Genomic DNA, 20,547 nt, shown 5'->3' with positions numbered 1-20,547 from the left:
CGGTTTGTTTGGCCGTGTTCTGCCCCTCAGCGAATGGGAGGGAAAGAGTAGTAGCAGCCACCCAAACTAGACTATTAATGATCTTCTGTTTATATCATCTAGCGATTATGTTTTGAATGAATGGTAATTACCGATTTCTGTCACTTCCGCAGGGAATTCTGAAATTTGACCTCTTGTATCAGTGGAACCAGAAAAAGAAATCTGACGTAAAATGTCGGTTGGTGTTTTGTTGCTTCTTTCAGGACGATCTGGAAAACACCTCCCCCCCTTTACTGTAGCATCCATTTAGTCAGTACTATGTGAACACTGCTTTTAAGTACAGGTCAGTCCAGAACACAACCTGCATCAACTATTATTTACAAAAATATTTAAAAGCCAGTTTCTCATTTCTTAAAAAACAAACATAAAAATCTTTTATCAAGTATGATGTTCAATGACAGCGGCACGTTCCTGTTTGCCAAATATTTTTTCAAAAGTTTGTAAGGATATTTAAATTCCCATGTAGCGCTATTTATGGCAAGAGTTCACAGAACCATTTAATACATCAATATAAATGCATCTGTTCAGGTTCTTTCTAAACTAAAGGTGCTTAAGCCAACACGACAGGAAACTATATGTTGCACTACCTGTATCATCAGCCAGTTTGCCAATCTGTAATATTTCTGAAAACTAATTTATTTAAAAAAAAAATCTACCAGGTATTTAACACACAGCTCCAAACAGGCTGTACGAGCCCATTCAAGCGTACCCAGAAGACACATGGCAGACATAAGTGTGCAGCTGAAGCAGGTTGCTGCAAAGTTAAACGTCAGCTGATAGACTACACTTCTTACTGAAGCCTTCTCAGATGAAAATTAAAGACTTCGGTGCATATGCAACATACATATACATACACACACAAACATCACTGCTGAATTTATTTCAGGCTTAGCCCCATCTTTATGGAATTAAAAAATTATTTCACCAACTTCCACAATTTCTAGTCAAATAAGATCGGAAGGGACTAATTAAGCTGGAAAAATATTGCTAAATTATGCATTTAAATTCAGTTTTTTTGGCCTTCATTATTTTAGCACACCCAAATTTTAACATTAATTTTTAAATTAGACTTGTAACTTGCTTCCTCAGAAAACTTTAGAAGCTTTAAAAACAGAAGGGCTTTTCAGAAATGTCAGTGTTTTGACAAGATCCTTAGATATCTTCAGAGCAAAAGCCAACTTCAGGCAAATTTGTGCTCAGAAGGAAAAATGTAGTTTGAAAAAATCCGAAGAAAAAAAAATTTTCCAATCACTTACCAGGTAGTACAGGTGAAGTTGTTTTCAAACCCTGTTAGTGAGAAGTGAATACAATTTTACAAAATGCTTTCAAAATAATAAAAACACCAGAAATTTCAATGATGAAGTCATAAAAGAAAATATACAACCATAGAAATATCTACTTGCTCCTACATTTCTGACTTGTTATAACACTGACAAAAAAAAATACTAGAGTAGTTAATAAAAAATTTGCTATCAGAACCTTACTTAATATTTTATAAAAAGTTAAAATTGTCACATTACAAATTATTTGCAAAACTAGGTAGGTTATTTCTCTTACTAAATTTACAGATCCTGAAAAATCACATCTGTTTTTTTTGCCACATTAAGTGGTGTATAAAGGTGGCTGTAAAGAGTATTGGGGGTATGTGAAAAAAAGGCAAAAATGTAAAGAGGATTTACATGCTTTTGACGGTTTGCCAGTGTAAGACTGAGCAACTAGCAGACTGATGTGAAAAGTGCAATCTGATGGGCAGCAAAAGGTTTGCTTAACATAAATATGGATGTAAGGAAGAACAGTGAAGTGGGTTGTTCACAGAGGATATGAAGTTTCCATCTCTGGAGATTTTGAAGAACCAGCTGGATGAAGAAAGCTGGGAGCAGCCTGGTCTGAGTCCCTACTTCACGCAGCAGGTTAGACTAGAGACTGCAGTTCTCCTCCAGCTTGAATTACCCTATGATCAATTAAGAGCAGACAGCAAGTGCCATAAAAGCAGCATATTAATACTCTTAAAGCTATAATTTAAGATGTATTATGGATGATTTTTAAAAGTATTGCTGAACTTAGAAAAGTAGATAGTTTTCTTGGAAAGAAAACATCAGGTCAGCAGCTCAGGCAGAGGAAAAACTGGCAAGTTGCAGATGATCCACAGCTGGAACTTTTCACAAGTGAGTATTTTGCATTTTTATTGTAGTTCCCAAGTGAACTAGAAATGACCAATTAGCACAGACTTGTCTCCTATACTTACTGTAGAGACTGTTTGTTCAGGGAGATGCTGATCACGCAATAAGCTCCACTCAGGCTGTGCAATCATAACTGGCTTTGGCAAGGGTGTGCCTAGGAAAAATTAAATCAAACTCAAGTATGTTGATTTTTCTCCATGATGAGGCATTAGAACACAGCATTAGCTATGTGCTATAAAGAAACTTTTTAAAAATTAAATGCTTGTAAAAACTTGAGTCTCTCTTTACGTGAAGAGCATTCAAGATAACGGAAAACTTCACACCATAACTCAAAACACAAGACTGTCATGGTTGCATTGTGGACGTTTCCTTCATTTGGAAGTTCCTAGCCAGTAGGAGAATTAGCTTCTTTTCAAATGATGGTTTAAAAAATCTTATTAAACCAGCTGTGCAGTAATAGCGTGTCTTTTTCAGACCTACTAAGTAAAGAAAACAAGTCAGGACAGCCATACCTGTCCTTTACTGATATCGTCCAAAAACACAATCAAAATTGAAGTGTTTTTAGTGATTCCAGTTCCAATGAGCTTTTTTTTTTTAAGAAAAAAAAGCTTTATTTCTTGTGTTCTCACAGAAAAGCAGCAAGTACATAATATTCAAAGAGAGGACCACTTTGAACTACTTATGCTTATGGTGCTCAAGGGACATAGTTACAAAACTGCACCGTTTTTATGCTGAAGATATCTGTATTAACTACCTTAGCCAAAAATGTTTGAAAGTTTCACAAAGTGACACTAAACAAAAGCCTCAGTAAGTAACTACACCACACTAGAAGATACCAAACATCAATCTAATTTATCACTTTGTTTCAATTAATCTTTTTTGTATTCTGCCATTACTAGCTTGATGAGTGAAATATGAAGATACAAGCACATCATCTGTAAGTGTCAGTTTTCTCTTCCAGTTACCCTTTTGATACAGGCAAAGAGTAAACTGTGTTAAACTTCAGTGGACTGTTCTTGTTCACTAGATGCAGTGCAGCATGACGTGTCATCTTTCCTTTGTCCACGAAAGAAGAGTCAGATAAGCACTGTTCATGTGTTTTCCTGTTCCCTACCTGGAGCAGTAGGAAAGTAAGAGAGCTGGGGAATCCCCTAACCACACTGTATTTCCCCCCTGTACCTCATTTCCATACCCTGCAGACTGAAAACCAGTCTGAAGCCAGTCTGAATTTCAGCTCCACTGAAATCAATATTCAAGTCTCCAATATAATTAAATATCATGTAAGAGCATGCTTAGTCAGAAAACAAGAAATAATTTGACTGTGCTCCCGGGCTTGTAACAGTTAAGCCTCAAAATAAACCATTACACATGCTAGATTTCATTCCATTTTACAGTTTGCTCCAACACTGCAAGATTAGCCAAAAAGCAGGGGCATTCCAATACAACATGGAAATGCATTTCATATTTTATCCCCAATTATCACACAACATTAAGAACTTACTCTGCTCACTTGCCAATACAAATGATTCTGGGGTTCTTTCTGGGAGTGGGGGAGAGGAATCTTCACTAGTATCAGCATCTAAATGAAATGACATTTAGATAAGTTAAAAACCACACTTAAATTTTCCTCCTAGATTTTAAGAATTAGAACTTTTGATACAAGATCATCTTGAACTTGGTATTAAATTTAAAGCAAAATGAAAATTTGCTGAAAATATGGGAAAACATTTTGATTTTTCACACTAACACCTTGGGAACAACCTCATGCTAAGAACACTATCTTCACATTCAGGGGATACAATCAGTTTGAGTGTTATGAGAGAAAGGAAAGTAAAACACATTTTCAGTCTAAATAATTTGGAGGAAAAAATACCTTAGCAACTCCAATGAATACTTGTTCTTCAATCTTTCAGAAAAAGAAGGTAAGCAGAATTATCAGTCTGCACTGGAGTGGTACCCTTTCCTTCTGGAACAAGTAACTTGCCAATAACTGTAACCACAGTGGTTACTGTAATTTAATTGCAGTTCATTACATGTTATTTGCAGCCACTGCCAAGTGAGTTATGCTCATTACAACACATTGGCTTAACTCTTCTGCAGATACTGGTAACTAAACACAGCCAGCGCCCACTAACTGAACCACTGGAGAAGCTCCCAAACCATGGCATAAAGCCCTAAGCCCCAGATTTGCTTCCCAAGTTCATCTTGGAGCCCATCCAGGCTAGCTCTCACACCAGCAATATAAACTAGTTACAGTCCAGTGGAAGGTTTACTAGCCAGGAGGGGAAACAGAAGCCAGAGGAGATGGCTACCATTGGTACCAGTAATACATCTTGTCCCCAGTCTGCTCCCTCTCGCCTCTTTGGAGTGTACTGACACTAGCTGTTCAGGCAGCAAAAGCCCCACTGAAGCCTGCTAAGGAATCTAGAGTAGAAATTAAAGTTTAAAACAATTCAAGCCATAAGAAGTCTCATCTGACAACTGTATTCTACACAGGATTCATGAAAAGATGAAGTCGCATTTCAGTGAATGAAGCCATGAAGCTTGCCTTGCCAACACGCCAGCAACAGAGGCAGGAACTCCATCATGTTTTACAAGTCACTGTGTTCAAAGTGACTTCCTGGAGACCTGCTCCATCTCAGTCTAAGAAAACCTTCATTTACTGAAAGTGTCTCTAAATTCAGCAAATAAAGTCACTGTGGAAAATGTGCTAACTGAAAGTGAGGTTTTTGGGTTTTGTTTTGGTTGGTTTTCATTGGTTTGGGGGGTGTTTTTTGGTTGTTGTGGGGTTGTCCCTGCTGGGTTGGTTTTTGTAGCCCTCAGGGTACAACTACTTTTTACTTCATTTGAATTAAAAAGAGGCTTTAATTATGTGGTAAGATCATGCACACCTACAGTTATGTTTAAAGCAACCAGGATGCTGGTAAGCTGACAGGCCAGCTTCACTGATGCTGTACCCACATATCCAGCTTCAGACAGAAGAGTCCTGAACAAGTACAAAAACGAAGGAGCCACCGGAAAATGCAGTTTGGGATCACCGGTACAAAGCGATCTAACCCTACACTGTTGAGTTCGAGACAGATTACAAGACTTGCGACCTGCATATAAAATGGGAAGTGTTCGCTATCACACAAAAGGGAACAGATACACATCGACAGAGATAAATCATAGAAAATTAATATAACATTTTAAAGCCATTCCTCTGAAATCAGCAACACACTAGTAGCACAAAGGCTGTACTGTTATTTCAGGATTTTCCTGATATGAGTGACATGAAACAAATTGTTGAGTAACATTTCTCCCATTCTTTATTTTTATGACATAACATTTTATTTGCATGTTCTTTCAGCATCTGCGTAAAGAGATGTGTAGAGAGGTAACGACATTCAAACAATGATGGCCCTGGGAAAGACAGAAAAAAGCCTGGCTAAAAGCAGTGTTGGAAAAACTGTACAGCATGCAAATCTACCAAAAACAGATCTGAGGAGGAGTGCTTGCTATAAACGTTGACATAAAAGGGCTTTGCCTGCTATGCAGAGCATTTTTAAAGAGTTGCCATGCAAGTATTGTATTTGCACAAAACAAAGTATTACAAAATCTATAGAAATGGATTTTTAAGCTGCAAAATAGTTCACATTGCTGAATAGATGACTTGGGTGAAAACTTCATTCACAAAGCAAGTATTTTCAATTCAACTGATTCTGCACCTTGCATCATACACAGAGCCCCATTTCACCTTGGAAGTCACGCAGCCCACACAAGACTCCTGAAGCGAGGCCATCACTGTAAGGAGCTCTGAGCCCAAGTGTCTGATCTAAATACAGAATATGTTCTCCTTTCAGCCTTACTATGTACTTTGTTGGACTCTGCGCAGGCAGTTACCGAGACCTCATTTGTTCTTCCAAACTACGTCCTCCATCTGCTCTAAGTATGCCAGCCTGCCTGAAATCTGAATCTGTACATTTTAGGACCCTTTTGCCTTCAGTAAATGATGTAACATTTTGCAGAAGCAGTCTTGCAAACTTTCCTTGATCAAAAAAATTACCAAAAAGCAATAAAAGATTTAAAGAAACTGAATAATTTTCAAAACACGACTAAAGCAGAACTTGGATATTTAGAAGAGCAACAATATTACTTTGTCTCCCTGGCCATATACAGATAAAGAGGAAAGCAGGGCTAAATATTTTAAAAGCTATTAAATTACAACGGCCAAATCATGAGCAACTTCAAAAATACAGTCAAACAGGTTACGTCCACATTTTTAGGAGCTGCAAATCAACGAGTAATCATGAATTTGATACATGTTTGGACAAGCCTACTTAAAACACTTTGACTCCCCAAAATTGCCATTATTATAAACACACTTCCATGAAACCAGATGTGAAAAAAAATGCTTCAACCAGTAACACAGAAACCTGCAACGAAGAATGCATGAAAACCTTGCAATGAAGCTTCTGAAGCAGCATATCCAGGTCTGTAGTACCTTGTAACAGACACAGCTCTCATGCAAACTGAAAGCTAGGAGGAAAAGGTAGCACCCTTTCTGAAGCTGCCATAATACACTGTTTAAATTTATATTTATAAAGTCACATTGTAAAGAAATGTATGTTGTCCAACTTTAAAGATCCAATCAGGTTAAAGTAGCCTTCCGAACCACAATGAAACCTACCTTTGCCATCTTCAGAACACGTTACAGCTGTCAAGTCTTGCCTAGCAATAGACATTGGCAATACTTTTCTGGCAGAAAAGTTTTCAGTATTAGTGGCAGCAGAAACTGTGGCACTTGCGGTTGAAACATTAGATGCGCTTTTGCTCATGGTTCCATCAAAGTTCATCTCGTCTGTGTCAGAATCATCTGAATGAAGAGGATTAGTAAAACAGAGGGGTGCTCTGACAGGAATGGTAGTATGAGCAAGAGTATCACTGGAAGGATGGTCAGCTGGGGTGTTTGATACCAGAGAAAGAGTTTTAACACCATGACATAAGAGATCTGAAGACACCTCTTCAGATACTGATGTACACAGTGCATTTTCAGGGCCATGCAGAGACCACGTGGCATGTCCCTTTTCTGTCAGAGGCAGACGATCTGGTCTTGGTGGAGTATCAGATATCGGCTGACCTTGTGGACTTTCTGGCAAAGGTATTACAGCTGTGTTAGACTGTGGAACGCTGCATTCTGTACACGAGTTTTGAGAAGAATCTATAGATGAATCCCCTGAAATCTGTTCTTGTGGCTTAAAGCTCTTATCAATTACACAGGATGACATAGGCTTCATTTTAATTGCGTGTCCCCTGTTCAAGAGGGAGTTCCCATCAAAGCTTCGTGGTCCCTCCTGAAGAGGGACTTTCTTGATCTCAAAACTTAAATTGCGCTCCAGCCTCCTCTCTGCACGTTCGCTGGGTTCATTCTTCCCTGAATGTTCTGTTGACTTATTGTAATTCTCGTTGAGGTCTGTTGAATGATCTGATGAAACCATGTGCAAAACTGGCTTTGGATGGTATCTATCATTGTCCTGCCACACAGTAGTGACTGTCGGATAAGCTGATGGGGGAGATGGTGTTAAGATTGGTGGCACTGGCTGAGGCTCTGGAGGCTGCAAGATTTCTTCTTTAGCGTCTCCTTCTACAAGGCAACTGCAAGAAAACCAAAACACCACTGTGTAAGTCTTCTGTATTTTACCAATATTTCAGGTACCTGTCCATCTGTCTCTGCAGCAGTAATGCCTTCATACCAATACTGAACTCCAAGCAGTGCTTCCACTGCATATAGACAAGTTACAAAATATGACTAATGGGCTAGGCAAGAACAAAGTCAAAATGTCTTTTGGAATACCACAAAGACATGCATTCAGGCCACAACTAATCCTCACTGATAGTTCAAAGATTGCTCACATCCTCCTTTCCCAGAAGCATTTTGCCAAAGACTCTGTAAGACAGGCCCTCTTGTGGCAGGACTTCTACACTTCTTCGCTTTCTTCCTTCTTAAGAAGTGGCTCAGAGGAACTTGACAAATGGAATTCAATTTTCAGTAAAGCCACAAAAAATTTAATGAAAAATCCTTTCAGCCTGCTTAATACCTTCCTTGATTATCTTCCTCAATTTTTATTTTTCTGTACATGCCCACGAGGATTTTATTTTTATATTTGTGTATTTAACAGTTTCTCCATATTGGTAAAGCTAATGATGTGGACCAAATTTGGCTGACATGAGAAGCTCACTGTAGAAAACCCATTTGCAGTAGAATGTATGATCCAAATTACAATGTGTATTAGCGAGACCACAGCACTTATTACTACAGTTCATGTTAAACTACTCAAAAGGAGAAGCTCTTCCAGAATATGGTCAATTTACTTTCAGATTAGATGCAGAATACTTGACTACAAACATTTTGCACAACTAAGGTCTTGTCCACAAACAGGAATTAGGCATTTTCATTTAGAGCTTTAAAAATACTTTGTTTCATTATGTAAGACAGAGTAATAACTGAGGTGCAAAGCAAATCTGTTACAAGAACAGAAATACAGTGAAATAATTTAAAGTAATACTTTCAATCCAGGCTAATACATCAAAGCACAATGGACTACAGTTTGCAAAGGAGTGTGATTTGGCCACATGCTTGAGCTGGGAAACCAGCATGTTTTATGTACAAAGCTCAGATCACTTGTGGCTGTTGGCAGAGATGTCCTTCATGGGGAAGTAATAAACCCTCTACGCAGCAGCTATATTGTCCAAGATAGTGATACTTAGAAGACAAATGCTCCCATCCCCCCATGTTAGGGGAACAGACTGTTCCCAGGGTCACAGAATCTTTACTGACATACTCAGCACCAGAATAACCTTGTACAAGCAGGAGTCAGCTGAATCCTCATGCACCTTTAGCTTTTTGGGATAATCTATGTCAGAGGCACCATATATCACCCAAATCCAGCTCTGCAGCAGGAGACTTGGAACCTTCCCTTAGAGATATGGCTATAGCCAGATATTCTCTTCTCTTGGAAAAGTACTCATCAGTTGACCTTATACCATACCTTCCTTCCATGATCCAACATCTTGAAGAACTCTACCTATTCAGAAGAGTGTTCACAGTAGTCTTAGGAAACAGACTTTTATTTCTGAATGAATTCAAGGCCACACACCAGAACCCAGAAAGCAGAGGCTTCCAAAAAAGCAGAAACTCTTACTACCTGCGAGATGACAAGTCACTGTGACAGTATTTGCCTGCTGCATTTATGTGAAACCTGGGAGAACACAGCACATCTGGCAGGTCTGGAAGAAGGTGTGCCAGTAATAACTCATGTTGTCAGGATCAGCAGGATGATACTCAGATTAATTCACCACACCCTGTGTTTTAAGACTGTTTAAATGAAAACTCCGTGACAGCAGTAGTAGTTAATCATACGTTACTAACTCAGATAAGAACGAGAATGTATTCGCATTTTAGAGACTTGACAGATTCCGTAGAGGAAAAAAAAAAAATCTCATAATGAGCCACCAGCTACATAACGAAACCACAACTCTAGAGCTTGTAGATGGAGTCCGGCATCCAAAGACAGGTTGCTATTCAACTTGCAGCAGTTAGAAAGCATCCAGCTCTACCACTACCTATCTTCTCCTACAAATCTGGCACAAGGGAAGTCCAGTCCAAAACCAGGAGTCTAACACAGGCCTAATAAATTTCAGCAGCTGCAGGGGAGCTCCATGAATTCTCAGCTGGATCACAGTCACACCCGGAGATGATCAGAAATCACAGGCATGTCTTTCAAACCCTTTTTAATGGGACAACTACCTATACAGGGAAAGGCTGTCACTACTGTCAAAATATTAACAAGGCTCTTGAGAGCTGTGGACAGACAAGACTAAAGAAAAGGTTTGCTACTAAAATCCCATCTCATCTGACTATACAGTGACTACATCAGTGGACAAGGGAAGAGCTATGGATATCATCTATCTGAACTTCTGTACGGCCTTTGACACAACATCCTTCTCTTTAAACTGGAGAGATGTGTAGGGGTAAATCATACGTCGCAAATATTCGGGGCGGACGATACGACAATCGTTTTATGTGTACAGAAGGCCTTTATTTAGATACAACTGCAGCAGACTGCTGCAGCCCCTACACACACAACTTCTAAGTGCTAACTGCTAACTAACTGCGCAGCTTCTCCCTTATCACATCTATTTATAGTTTCTAAGTTATCTTATGTATTCTGGCTGGATTGGTTTCAAGTACGCTGCCCTGCCCAGAGATGAGCTGGCTTTCCAATCACCCATTGACACAACCTCTCTGTCTCCTCCTAAATAACACACCTCCTGCTGCTGACTGACAGCAGGCTTACAGGGCTGCTTCCCGGACCGGCCGGGGGGTCACGCCCAGAGAGAGATATGGATTTGATGGGTGGACCGAAGAATTGGTTGGACAGTGGCATCCAGAGGGTAGTGGTCAATGGCTTGATGTCTGGATGGAGATTGGTGACAAGTGGGGTCTGTACTGGGGCCAGTGCTGTTTAACATCTTCATCAATGACATACAGAGGGATTGACTACACCCTCAGCAAGTTTGCAGAGGAGACCAAGCTGAGCAGTGCAGTTCACAAGGCTAAGGGATAGGATCCCATCCAGAGGGACCCAGATAAGCTGCGGGAGTGGGCCCATGTGAACCTCATGAGGTTCATCAAGGCCAAGTACAAGGTTCTGTACCTGGGCCAGATCAATCCCCAGCATCAATACAGGCTGAGGAATGAAGGGATTGAGAGCAGCTCTGCAGAGGACTTGAGAGTATTGATGGATGAAAAGCTGGACATGGGCTGGCAATATGCGCTTGCAGCCAAGAAGCCAACTGTATCCCAAGCCATCTCAAAAGCATGGCCAACAGGTCAAGGGAAGTGATTCTCCACCTCTACTTTTATCTTCTGAGACCCCAGCTGGAATACTGTGTCCAGCTCTGGAGTCCTCAGCACAGAGGGGTGGAGTATCTCTGCTGTGAGGACAGGCTGAGAGAGTTGGGTTGTGCAGCCTGGAGAAAAGAAGGCGCCAGGGAGACCTTACTGCAGCCTTTCAATACTTTTAAGAAAGACAGGGACAAACTTTTTAGCAGGGCCTGTTGCAACAGGACGAAGGGTAATGGTTTCAAACTAAGAGGGAAAAGTTAGACTAGATATAAGGGAGACATTTTTTACAACGAAGGTGGTGAAACACTTGCACAGGTTGCCCAGAGAGGTGGTAGATGCCCCATCCCTGGAAACATTCAAGGTCAGATTGGATGGGGCTCTAAGCAACCTGATCTAGTTGAAGATGTCCCTGCTCACTGCAGGGGCGGTTGGACTAGATGACCTTTTAAAGGTCCCTTCCCACCCAAACTATTCTATGATGAAATATGAATACTTTAAAATAGACATTCTGGAAGTTGATAAATTGGTCACTTCTAGGCTAGCATCGCTCTACCGCACTTGTTGAGGCATTTAGTGTTCCATTTTGCCATCTTCCTTTTGTTGCTCATAATAAGTCTTGAAAAAGCCTTTTTATCTGAGAGAAGAACATGGGCTAGTAACACAGCTGTAGGGCCAAAGAAACTTCAACCTTCTCATCCAACATTAATAAGGAAGCATTAGTTAAAAGCAACAACTCATAAAGCTTGTAAGAAGAATGCAGAGTACCAGCTACACCCAGCAATCCATGGTGAGGTTTCTTTTCATACCACTCACACATGCCAGGCTATCTTTGTCAGACAGCAAGACAGGAACGATTCAGAAATCTTGTTCATATTTTCAAAAACGTTACTGGAGTATAGTGGACAAATGAAAAACCCCGATAGCTACAAAATTGAATTGTTACAATTTCCCCAAGGGCATTATTTAAGCAATACACAAAAAAAGTGTTAAAAACATGCCATTTCTGCTACACTGGAATAAAGACAATGGCAGGATTGCTTTTAACAGTTATAGGGAATAGGGCGAAAGACCACACGGTCGCACAAGAATTCTTGCCTGTCTGTTCATGAGTGAAAGGCATCAGACAGGCTCTCGTTACTTGTCTGCATGTCATATCACAAACAAAAATCAAAATAATACTCTTAGCTCCCCTACTTGTAAACAAGGCCTAAAAAGGACTTAGTGCAAATTCTTGAGACTACCATGCCCTATGTAAGGATAAATAAAATACAGGGGAGTGCCTCGCACTTGAATATTCTACAGAGTTGAAAGCATACCTGTCTCAGGACAGACTACAGCATGTAGTGATTGTGATTTTATTAGCATCAAGCTGTAGCAGTATGGGATGAAGACTAAAACCTTATACAAGTGATTCTGAAATGAAGAGAACACACACTGAAGCACAGCAAGCTCCCCAGCTTCCAAATAGTCTTCCAAAAGTTATGTGTCTTCATATCCAGAAAACCCCAGCTGCCTTGGCAGTTTTTCCAGGCACCCTCTCTCATTCTTGGCCTGTCTGACTCCTGTCACAAACGCTTGGGCCTCAGATTTCTTCTCTTCATCCCCTCCCTGTGCTTGTATATTGCTATTTTGCTTTACGTTAAGATAGGAAGGATACAAAGCACATGAAATCAATTTAATCAAAAGCAATTTGGAAACACTTCTGCCTCTAGATGTTCTTGAAAAATGAACGAGCTCAAGAATAAGTTATTTGCTTGAATTAGTAAAGATAAGCTGGGGGGTGGTGGTGGTAGGATGAAGAGTAAGTCTTGCTCCAATTTAAAATACATTAAGAAGGACAGGAGAATTTCCTTCCTCTTGGATGAGAGAGTTCACTTGCACAAATGTTTATATGCCCCCTTTACCAGCAGTGATGCTCATCAGTAATCTCCAGTAAATCCTCCTACTGAAAACGAGGTTTTTCCTTTATTGACCTCATTTTCCTACCCGAGTTATACACGCAATCAGCCAAACTGATTTCTTATCTGGTACAGACATACCATTAAGCATCACAATTAGCTAAAGAAATAAATAAGCATTAAACTACATATGACAAGATTATAGGCCCACAATACCAGTCAAAATTCATTAAGTTCTTCAGTGATCACTGTTTAATGAAATCACTCTCCTTTTTGATTCACTAGTAAACAGAACCCCACATGTATACAAACAGCCCCCTTAGAGATGCGCAGAACTGATGAAACAGGAAATACTGCCCAAGTCAGCAACCCAAAAGCTGTTGCACATCTTCCTTGTAAACAGCTAAACAGAGCTATTGTGGTATTTCCCATTATATCTGAAGTTAAATTCCATTCCTTCACTCTTAAATGAGAGCTTACAGCAATGAAATTAAAAATTCTTTATCAAAATAATTCTTTGCCTTATTAGTATTGAAGAATATCCATCCTCAGAAAATGAGATGCCCAAATAGCATTCTGATGTAATTTTTTTTAAAAGGAAATAGATGCCACCCAGGATTTCCTGGTTTTCTCTGAACAATTTTCCATTTTACTGACATCACAGTATTATCTCACATGTTCTGCATTGCAAATGATGTTTTTGTTTCTTTTTACAAAGCAGAAATATTAGGATATGAATACATTTAAGAGGTCTTTGTTCGTAGTAGCTTTTTCTAAAACTCTTGCCAGAAAATCTTGGTTAATTTGGGCTGCTGCATAATGCTTTCTTTGGGTACCTCCTTCAACAGCTGTGCTCTACAGACACATCTTCCCCCAGAGGCAGAAAATTATCTGAAGATGAACTACTAATATTATTACAAACAGGAGACAGTATAGCAAAACCAGCTTGATTTAAATTACCAGGAAACTAATAGAAAGCGCATGAAAGAGGATATTGAGACAGAAAAGAATTACTGAACCGAACAACTGAGAAAGAGAAGTAAGCTTTCCTGTATTAGACCTTTAAATTAACCCAGCATGCTTTTCTATATTGCAAAAGCAAGCATTTCTCAAGTACATTTGTAAAATCACACTGGGCAACAAAATATAGAAAGCCTTCTCACAACTCAGCCTTGACCGTGTCTCTTCATATACAACTGCTACCGATTATCTTGTAATTCCACTGAATTGCCTCAGCAATTCCTCACGCACAAGTCTATACAGAATTTCCCCAGATGACCAAGGCAGCTTTTCCATACGCTTTTATTGCCACACAATCTGAGCACCTGGCCTTAGTGCCAAAGACCTCAGAGGTAATGGCTTCTCAGCTGTCACGTAAACAGTGCATTTGGTAATAATTTAAAAAATTAGCTGTATTAAAAACCTAATAATTTGTCAAAAGTACAATAATTTGGAAAAAAAAAGCCCTTTCACAATTTTCCAGCAAAACCATAGATGTGGAAAATAAACAAAACTGAAATGAAGCAATGGCAACATTATTTTTCCTTTTTCTGCAATATATTCTGAATTTTTTAAATGTTTTAAAATCTAAGTCATTCTAGCTTTCATGAAAAGAACTATATTATTAAAACAGGGCACTATGGGTTCAAATTTAAATCAAAACTTGGCCAATGTTCAAAATGAAAAAACCCTTAAGTAATCCATGGTTATTCTGCGCAGCATACTATAGGGTTTTATTTTCAAATAAAAGAGAGTGATGCCAAGGTCATGGAATGCAGCTGTTATAATCAACCAAAAATAGATACCGACCTCTACATCCTCCCTCATAATTAAAATAGGAAAATTAAACTCAATGTAGGCAGGCTAAAGCTAGACAACCATGTTATTCTGCTTAACCATTAAATCACTGCCACCCAGTGAAAGAAAAGCTGCAGTTCAGTGAAGCTGACACAAACTAGATTACAGATAATTTATACAGAATCATAGAATGCTTTGGTTTGGAAGGGACTTAAAGATTATCTAGTTCCAACTCCTCTGCCACGGGCAAGGACACATTCCACTAGACCAGGATGCTCAAAGCCCAATCCAACCTGTCCTTGAACGCTTCCAGGGATGGGGCATCCACAACATCTCTGGGTAACCTGTTTCAGTACCTCACATTTTCCCCTACAACTAAATCTACCCTCTTTCAGTTTAAAACCATCACCCTTTGTCCTGTCACTATACTCTCTGATAAAGAGATCCTCCTCACCTTTCCTGTAAGCCCCCGTTAAGCAATGGTAGGCTGTTACAAGGTCTCCCCCCAAAGCCTATAACGAATGAATAAAAATAACCAACTGTGAATTTTTTGTGTAAAATTCAGTTACATGAGGCTTTTTGGTTTTTTAATTGTGACATACAATTCAGAGACCCCTAACAAAGAAGGAACATCAATCAATGGTTTTTATCTTAGCTTTGCAGGAGATGCAAAAAGAGGGTTCTGCAGGGCTTGAAAGGAAATGGAATTACATGTAAACCATGACATGTATTTTAATGTCATTAGATTGAATTCCTATCATAATTTGAAGAAAAGTTAAACTGCTACAGTATTTCTCCTTTTCTCCTTCAGACAGTAGCATGTACCTCTTCATTACACTGCATATAAAAAAGCTGTTTCCTCATATTTCTTTTTGAGAGTTTGTCTCAGCTTCTGCATTTTTTTTCAAATTACATTTGAACTTGAAAATAAAGAACTTTCTGTAACCAAACCTATTTAAAATAAAAAACACTTTTTCCCAAATACCTTAGAATGAACTACAAAATGCAGATTTCAAGAACTATTCCTTAAAGGTATCAAGAAGTCCCTCTGAAGTACCAATCACTGCTTCTAGATTTGAAATAAAAGCTCTAATTGTACAGTCCTGTAAAATCACGTACAATCCTAAACTGTTGATTTAAAACTTCATTTCTTTAGACTCATATCTAAAAATAAAGTCAAAACTTACTTATGCCTGCTTCCTGCCATAATCTGAAAATAATTAAACACGTCTAATAAAGAATGCTTTCCACCTCCCCAACTCCTCTAAAGAATTTAACACTGGTTTAAGTTCAAGGCAATTTTCACAAGAAATGATCAGGAACTGCAAAGTCAAGCAATTTCTAGATTAGGATGCTGATGTATGCACTCATGAGTTGTTCTTGTTTACCTCTGTAATAATCAAGGAGTTATATTATTTGAATTTTTTTTTACATTGACATCAATGCAGATGGATGTTAAGCTAAACAACCATGTTCATACATTGTACAGCAAATATGAACTACATTAAAGCTTTACAAGGTGATAAAAGCTTGGAAGGCAAAAAAATTCCAGAACCTCTACAAAACAAGTAGAACTAGATGCTTTATGGTGAGTTAATAAAAAAGTCAACAAATTTCTAATTTAATATTGATTTAATATCAATACCCTAAAGATACTTGTAACTTCCAAGAAAAGACAGACAAAAAAGAAGCCTAGAGAAGTATAATTAGAAGTTATACTTTGTAGCAAGTACTAAAAGGACTAATTATCCCTCTCGGAGTAAGCTTCCTATCTTATACTGCAAGTATCTTTAGCAGCATCTCATCCTTACTTGGTTCACGCATGAGAGTTAACTTGATACTTGTTACACTTGAAGAGATCTATGAATTTTAAGATAATACAGAAATTACCCATCCTGTGATCCTGTCACAAACAAGAGAAGAGACTGGTGAGAGAGCCACCTTTATGGAATAATTCTACAAGGTACTGAGTGGTCAGCCACTGAGAAGTCCTGTACAGGAGCTGCCACCATCTCATCCAGCAAACAGCCTCAGGGCTGTCAGAAAACAACGAACAGGAATCATAAGCATTACTATCTAACCAAACATAGCTTCATCTCACAGCAAGATGAAGCAAGACAAGCACCCTGAGGTCAAGATATGTAACCCAATCTCCCACCTGCTTCGTCAGGATCATCTCAGGCAGGTTCACCTGAACCCAGGCTGGCACACAGTACTGTTCAGTAATAGTCACTTGTGGCTCTTTTCTGCTTTAGAAAAAGTATCAACTGTTAAACCTTCCCTTAAAAAAAGTAAGTTGCTTTAATAATTATATATTCTATAGCCAACTACAATACAGCATATAAGGAATTTAAAAGCCTTATTCCTTTTGAAGAAATACTAGCTTTAGCAACTTGCTTGTAAGTTCTTCAGAAACAGTGCATATACAACTCAAGTACAGATTTGGCTGGCAACTTAAAAATGTTACTGAACAAAATATTTTAAGCAAAGTCCCAGAGAAAATTCTAAATTGAACTAAAAATGTGGGTTAAACTAGATTATTTCAGAATACCTATTGAATGCAACTTATCTGTAAAGGCAATGACTCTTAGACACCACTTGAAAACACTCACTACAGGAAAGATGTAGACAAATACTTAAAATAGTTGTACCAAGATATTTTTAGTCACAGCAATGTAGAGAAAAATAATAGACAGGACATGAAAAAGAGTGGTAAGAGACTGGTTTGGGGAAAGAAGCCACACATGCAGTAAGGAGATGTATGGTTTTCAACAGTTTCATTCTCCATATGGGGATTAAATTAGAATCTTTCACAGATTCTGCTCTCTGATCCTGCACAAGAAAAGGATGTCGACCTATGCCAGAACATCCACAATACTCAAGACCTGGCTCTGAGTCCTGACTGAATCAGGCTACAGATTTGTAAAACTACCTCCCACATCAAGAAGGAAAATATGCTCATTAGTGAGTATTCTGAGCAGATGTGACTAATAGCAAATGAAGTGTTTTCTCAGAACCATCTTCTGTGAGTGGTGAAACTAATTTTTTTTGGTCAAAAATAATCTTCATTTTAAAAAAGACAACAGCTTTGCTAAAACCTTCCATTTATTCACTTCCAAGGAACCAATCTTCTTGCCAGTGTTGACAGATGGGAAAGCATGATTTATGGAAGCAGGCCCAAAAAAAGACCAGGATTTATAACAGAGATTAAAAGATTTTAACTTAATGCAGCAAGTAAAGAACAGCGCAATGCAGATAAGACAGATGTGTGCTAAAACATTAATTATGCATACATGATTATTACATGACTATATTAAAAAAATGATAAAAACCTAGGTACACCTAAGATTATTTCAAGGAACACTAATAAGGAAATTACTTATTGGACAAAAATGATATCTAAATTCAGTGACTAAGTTTCCAGAAGAGCCTGGAACTCATCATGAACACAGGTTAACAGGATGACTTCCTCTGTCATCACCTTAATCTACATAAGTGAATACAATCACATTACCATCAACCTACATAAAGGAAAAATGATATTACCTGTAGAGCACAAACTGTGCCATTTGTGAAAAGCCCCAACTCATTCCCATCTCTCTCTTTCAATACCATCTTTAACTTCTGCCTAACATGACTAATGCTAAGTTAACTAAAACAGCCACTCATTCTTATCCTACTGTATCATTAATGGTTGTTACCATACATTATTTCCAAAGTTATCTTATTGTAAATACCATCCCTGGGGCCAGTGGTAGAAGTAGAGCAATAGTCCATTTACAGTAGTTCTCCAATCTTCATTAGAATGGACATTAGAATTGCATGTAATTTGGACCTGATCTAGAATATTACTAGTTGATTGGCAAGTGAAACACTTCCACACCCCGTTTAAACTATGTTTATTGCTGTGACAAGATGTTGTTGCAATATTGAATACACAAACACACACACTGCTACCCATTCTGAGTCACCGATTTTCAAATGGCTTTCTCTGTCCAATTACATTTTCTACAAATATATGCACATACTTAAGCTTCCTCCTTTATGCAGCCTAGAATATTTCAGGATTTAAAATTCATTTTAGTATGTAATCACTGCTCTCATCCTGCTAGCTCCTCAAAAATAGGCTCACTTCACCACATCATTTGCACCCTGCTAAATGCACTACTGGAAAGAAGTGGTTTATATTTACTTTCTACCTTGAACCATTGAAGTATCAAATGAAGAGGAATTCTCACTACCAACCAGACCTTGCACTACTCCGCTTTGATTATATTTTAAAGCAATGAAACTACTTTCCTCACATGTAAATGTTACGTGAGAATATTAACTGGCTGGTGGTTTCTTATATCATTCAACAACTTGAGAAAACCCAAGTGCTTCCTGTAAATGTCTATTTAGCTACAGGCAGTGTAGCACAGGCAAGACCACTGGCCAAAGGTCCCTACAGGCCTTCCAGAAACCAGCTAGGGAACTTAGGTACTTAGCTTCAGCTAACATCAGGTTGGGTACCCATTTTAGGAAGATGAATCTGTTTACTTTTAGCTTGCCTAAAGTGACATCTATGTATTCTAAGAACTAAAGAGGATTTTCTTTTTGAATGAAAGGATTGTTGATACCAATTTTTCTTCTCAATAAGAAAAGTCTTTCCTTTGCATACTCTAGTCAACAGCAGTGACTTGTCTGTACAGTGACATTTTCTGAAATTGATGGATATATTTCATTACGGTTTTGCTTCCAAAAACGAGGGGTCAGTCATTATTTGAGCCTATTTGAAATACGTTTTGTTACTACCATCTAGCAGATTTAGAGCACAAGTAGATCTAACAGATTTGGTTACTAAAGAGATATGCTTGTCTATTTACTTGTAGTCATTGCAAGACTAGTATATTCAAATACAGACTTCACAAAGATATTAAAGCTTATATTTACAGAGTCTTATATTTACAGTGTATTATGTATATTTCTATTTATAAATAGAAAAAATTGCACCTTAAACATCTTCATAGTACCAATAATTTTACTTTACTGTTTATTTATGAACATGTCAATCTCTCAGCTTACTATAAGATATTAACATAATTACCTGCGAGTCCGTGGTGGCTTTGGTGGTGGTGAATCCTGTTTCTCAGCATCTGAAGAACTGACAGCATTCTCTTTATTGTTTTCATCCTGATTAAAAGAAAAAGTTCTCATTCATGGCTGTAAAGCTGATACACACAATACACTTAAACTGTGAGGGCCAAAGCTCTGTAATGATACTTGAAAATAAAGTATGGCAACATTACATACTTTTGGCTATCATATAGAGATCACAATTCTTCCTCTAAATTCACAACATTATTTTCTACCTTGTGTCCAAATTCAAATTTTATTACACAAAATAACATCTAGTAATTTTACAATCCACTAGAGAAAATTCTCAAAAGCTCATCTTCCAGGTTAGTAGTGAGCAAGCTTCCTTATGCCCTCCAAATTATTCACAGGGAAAGCATTTATTTACCAGTCAGTCAAGTTATTTTCACTTGTACAATCACTTCATTGCAGATAAAACTGATTTACAGCACAGTAAGAAAATGAGAATTTCAGCTACTGTAAAGTGACAAGTGGGTAAGATTCAACACATTGTACTAAATCACTTTCAGATCAACTCCTGTTCGTGTACAATGAAGTTTACTCAGCAAAGCATGAAGATATTTATTTTATTTTAGGAGGACTGTACATATAAATGATAATTTTATATATT

General features: G+C 38.3%; 1 protein-coding gene across 1 annotated transcript in view; it reads right to left on the bottom strand.

Annotated features, from left to right (window-relative positions):
- Positions 1 to 19,973, bottom strand: part of LOC104494835 (tyrosine-protein phosphatase non-receptor type 12-like) — a gene marked incomplete at its 5' end in the record, with an annotated part of 21,666 nt that extends 1,693 nt beyond the window's left edge. Inside the window, 6 exons of the mRNA XM_010137717.1 lie at positions 132 to 248; positions 1,296 to 1,326; positions 2,285 to 2,373; positions 3,721 to 3,798; positions 6,889 to 7,853; positions 19,888 to 19,973. Of these exons, the coding sequence (XP_010136019.1) occupies positions 132 to 248; positions 1,296 to 1,326; positions 2,285 to 2,373; positions 3,721 to 3,798; positions 6,889 to 7,853; positions 19,888 to 19,973 (1,366 nt within the window). The remainder of the gene's footprint in view (positions 1 to 131; positions 249 to 1,295; positions 1,327 to 2,284; positions 2,374 to 3,720; positions 3,799 to 6,888; positions 7,854 to 19,887) is intronic.
- Positions 19,974 to 20,547: the final 574 nt, after the last annotated feature.

This window comes from Buceros rhinoceros, unplaced genomic scaffold (assembly GCF_000710305.1).
Source record: "Buceros rhinoceros silvestris isolate BGI_N320 unplaced genomic scaffold, ASM71030v1 scaffold18966, whole genome shotgun sequence".
Lineage (NCBI taxonomy): Eukaryota > Metazoa > Chordata > Aves > Bucerotiformes > Bucerotidae > Buceros > Buceros rhinoceros.
The sequence above is the reverse complement of the archived record's forward strand: the minus strand, read 5'-3'. Positions and strand labels throughout refer to the sequence as shown.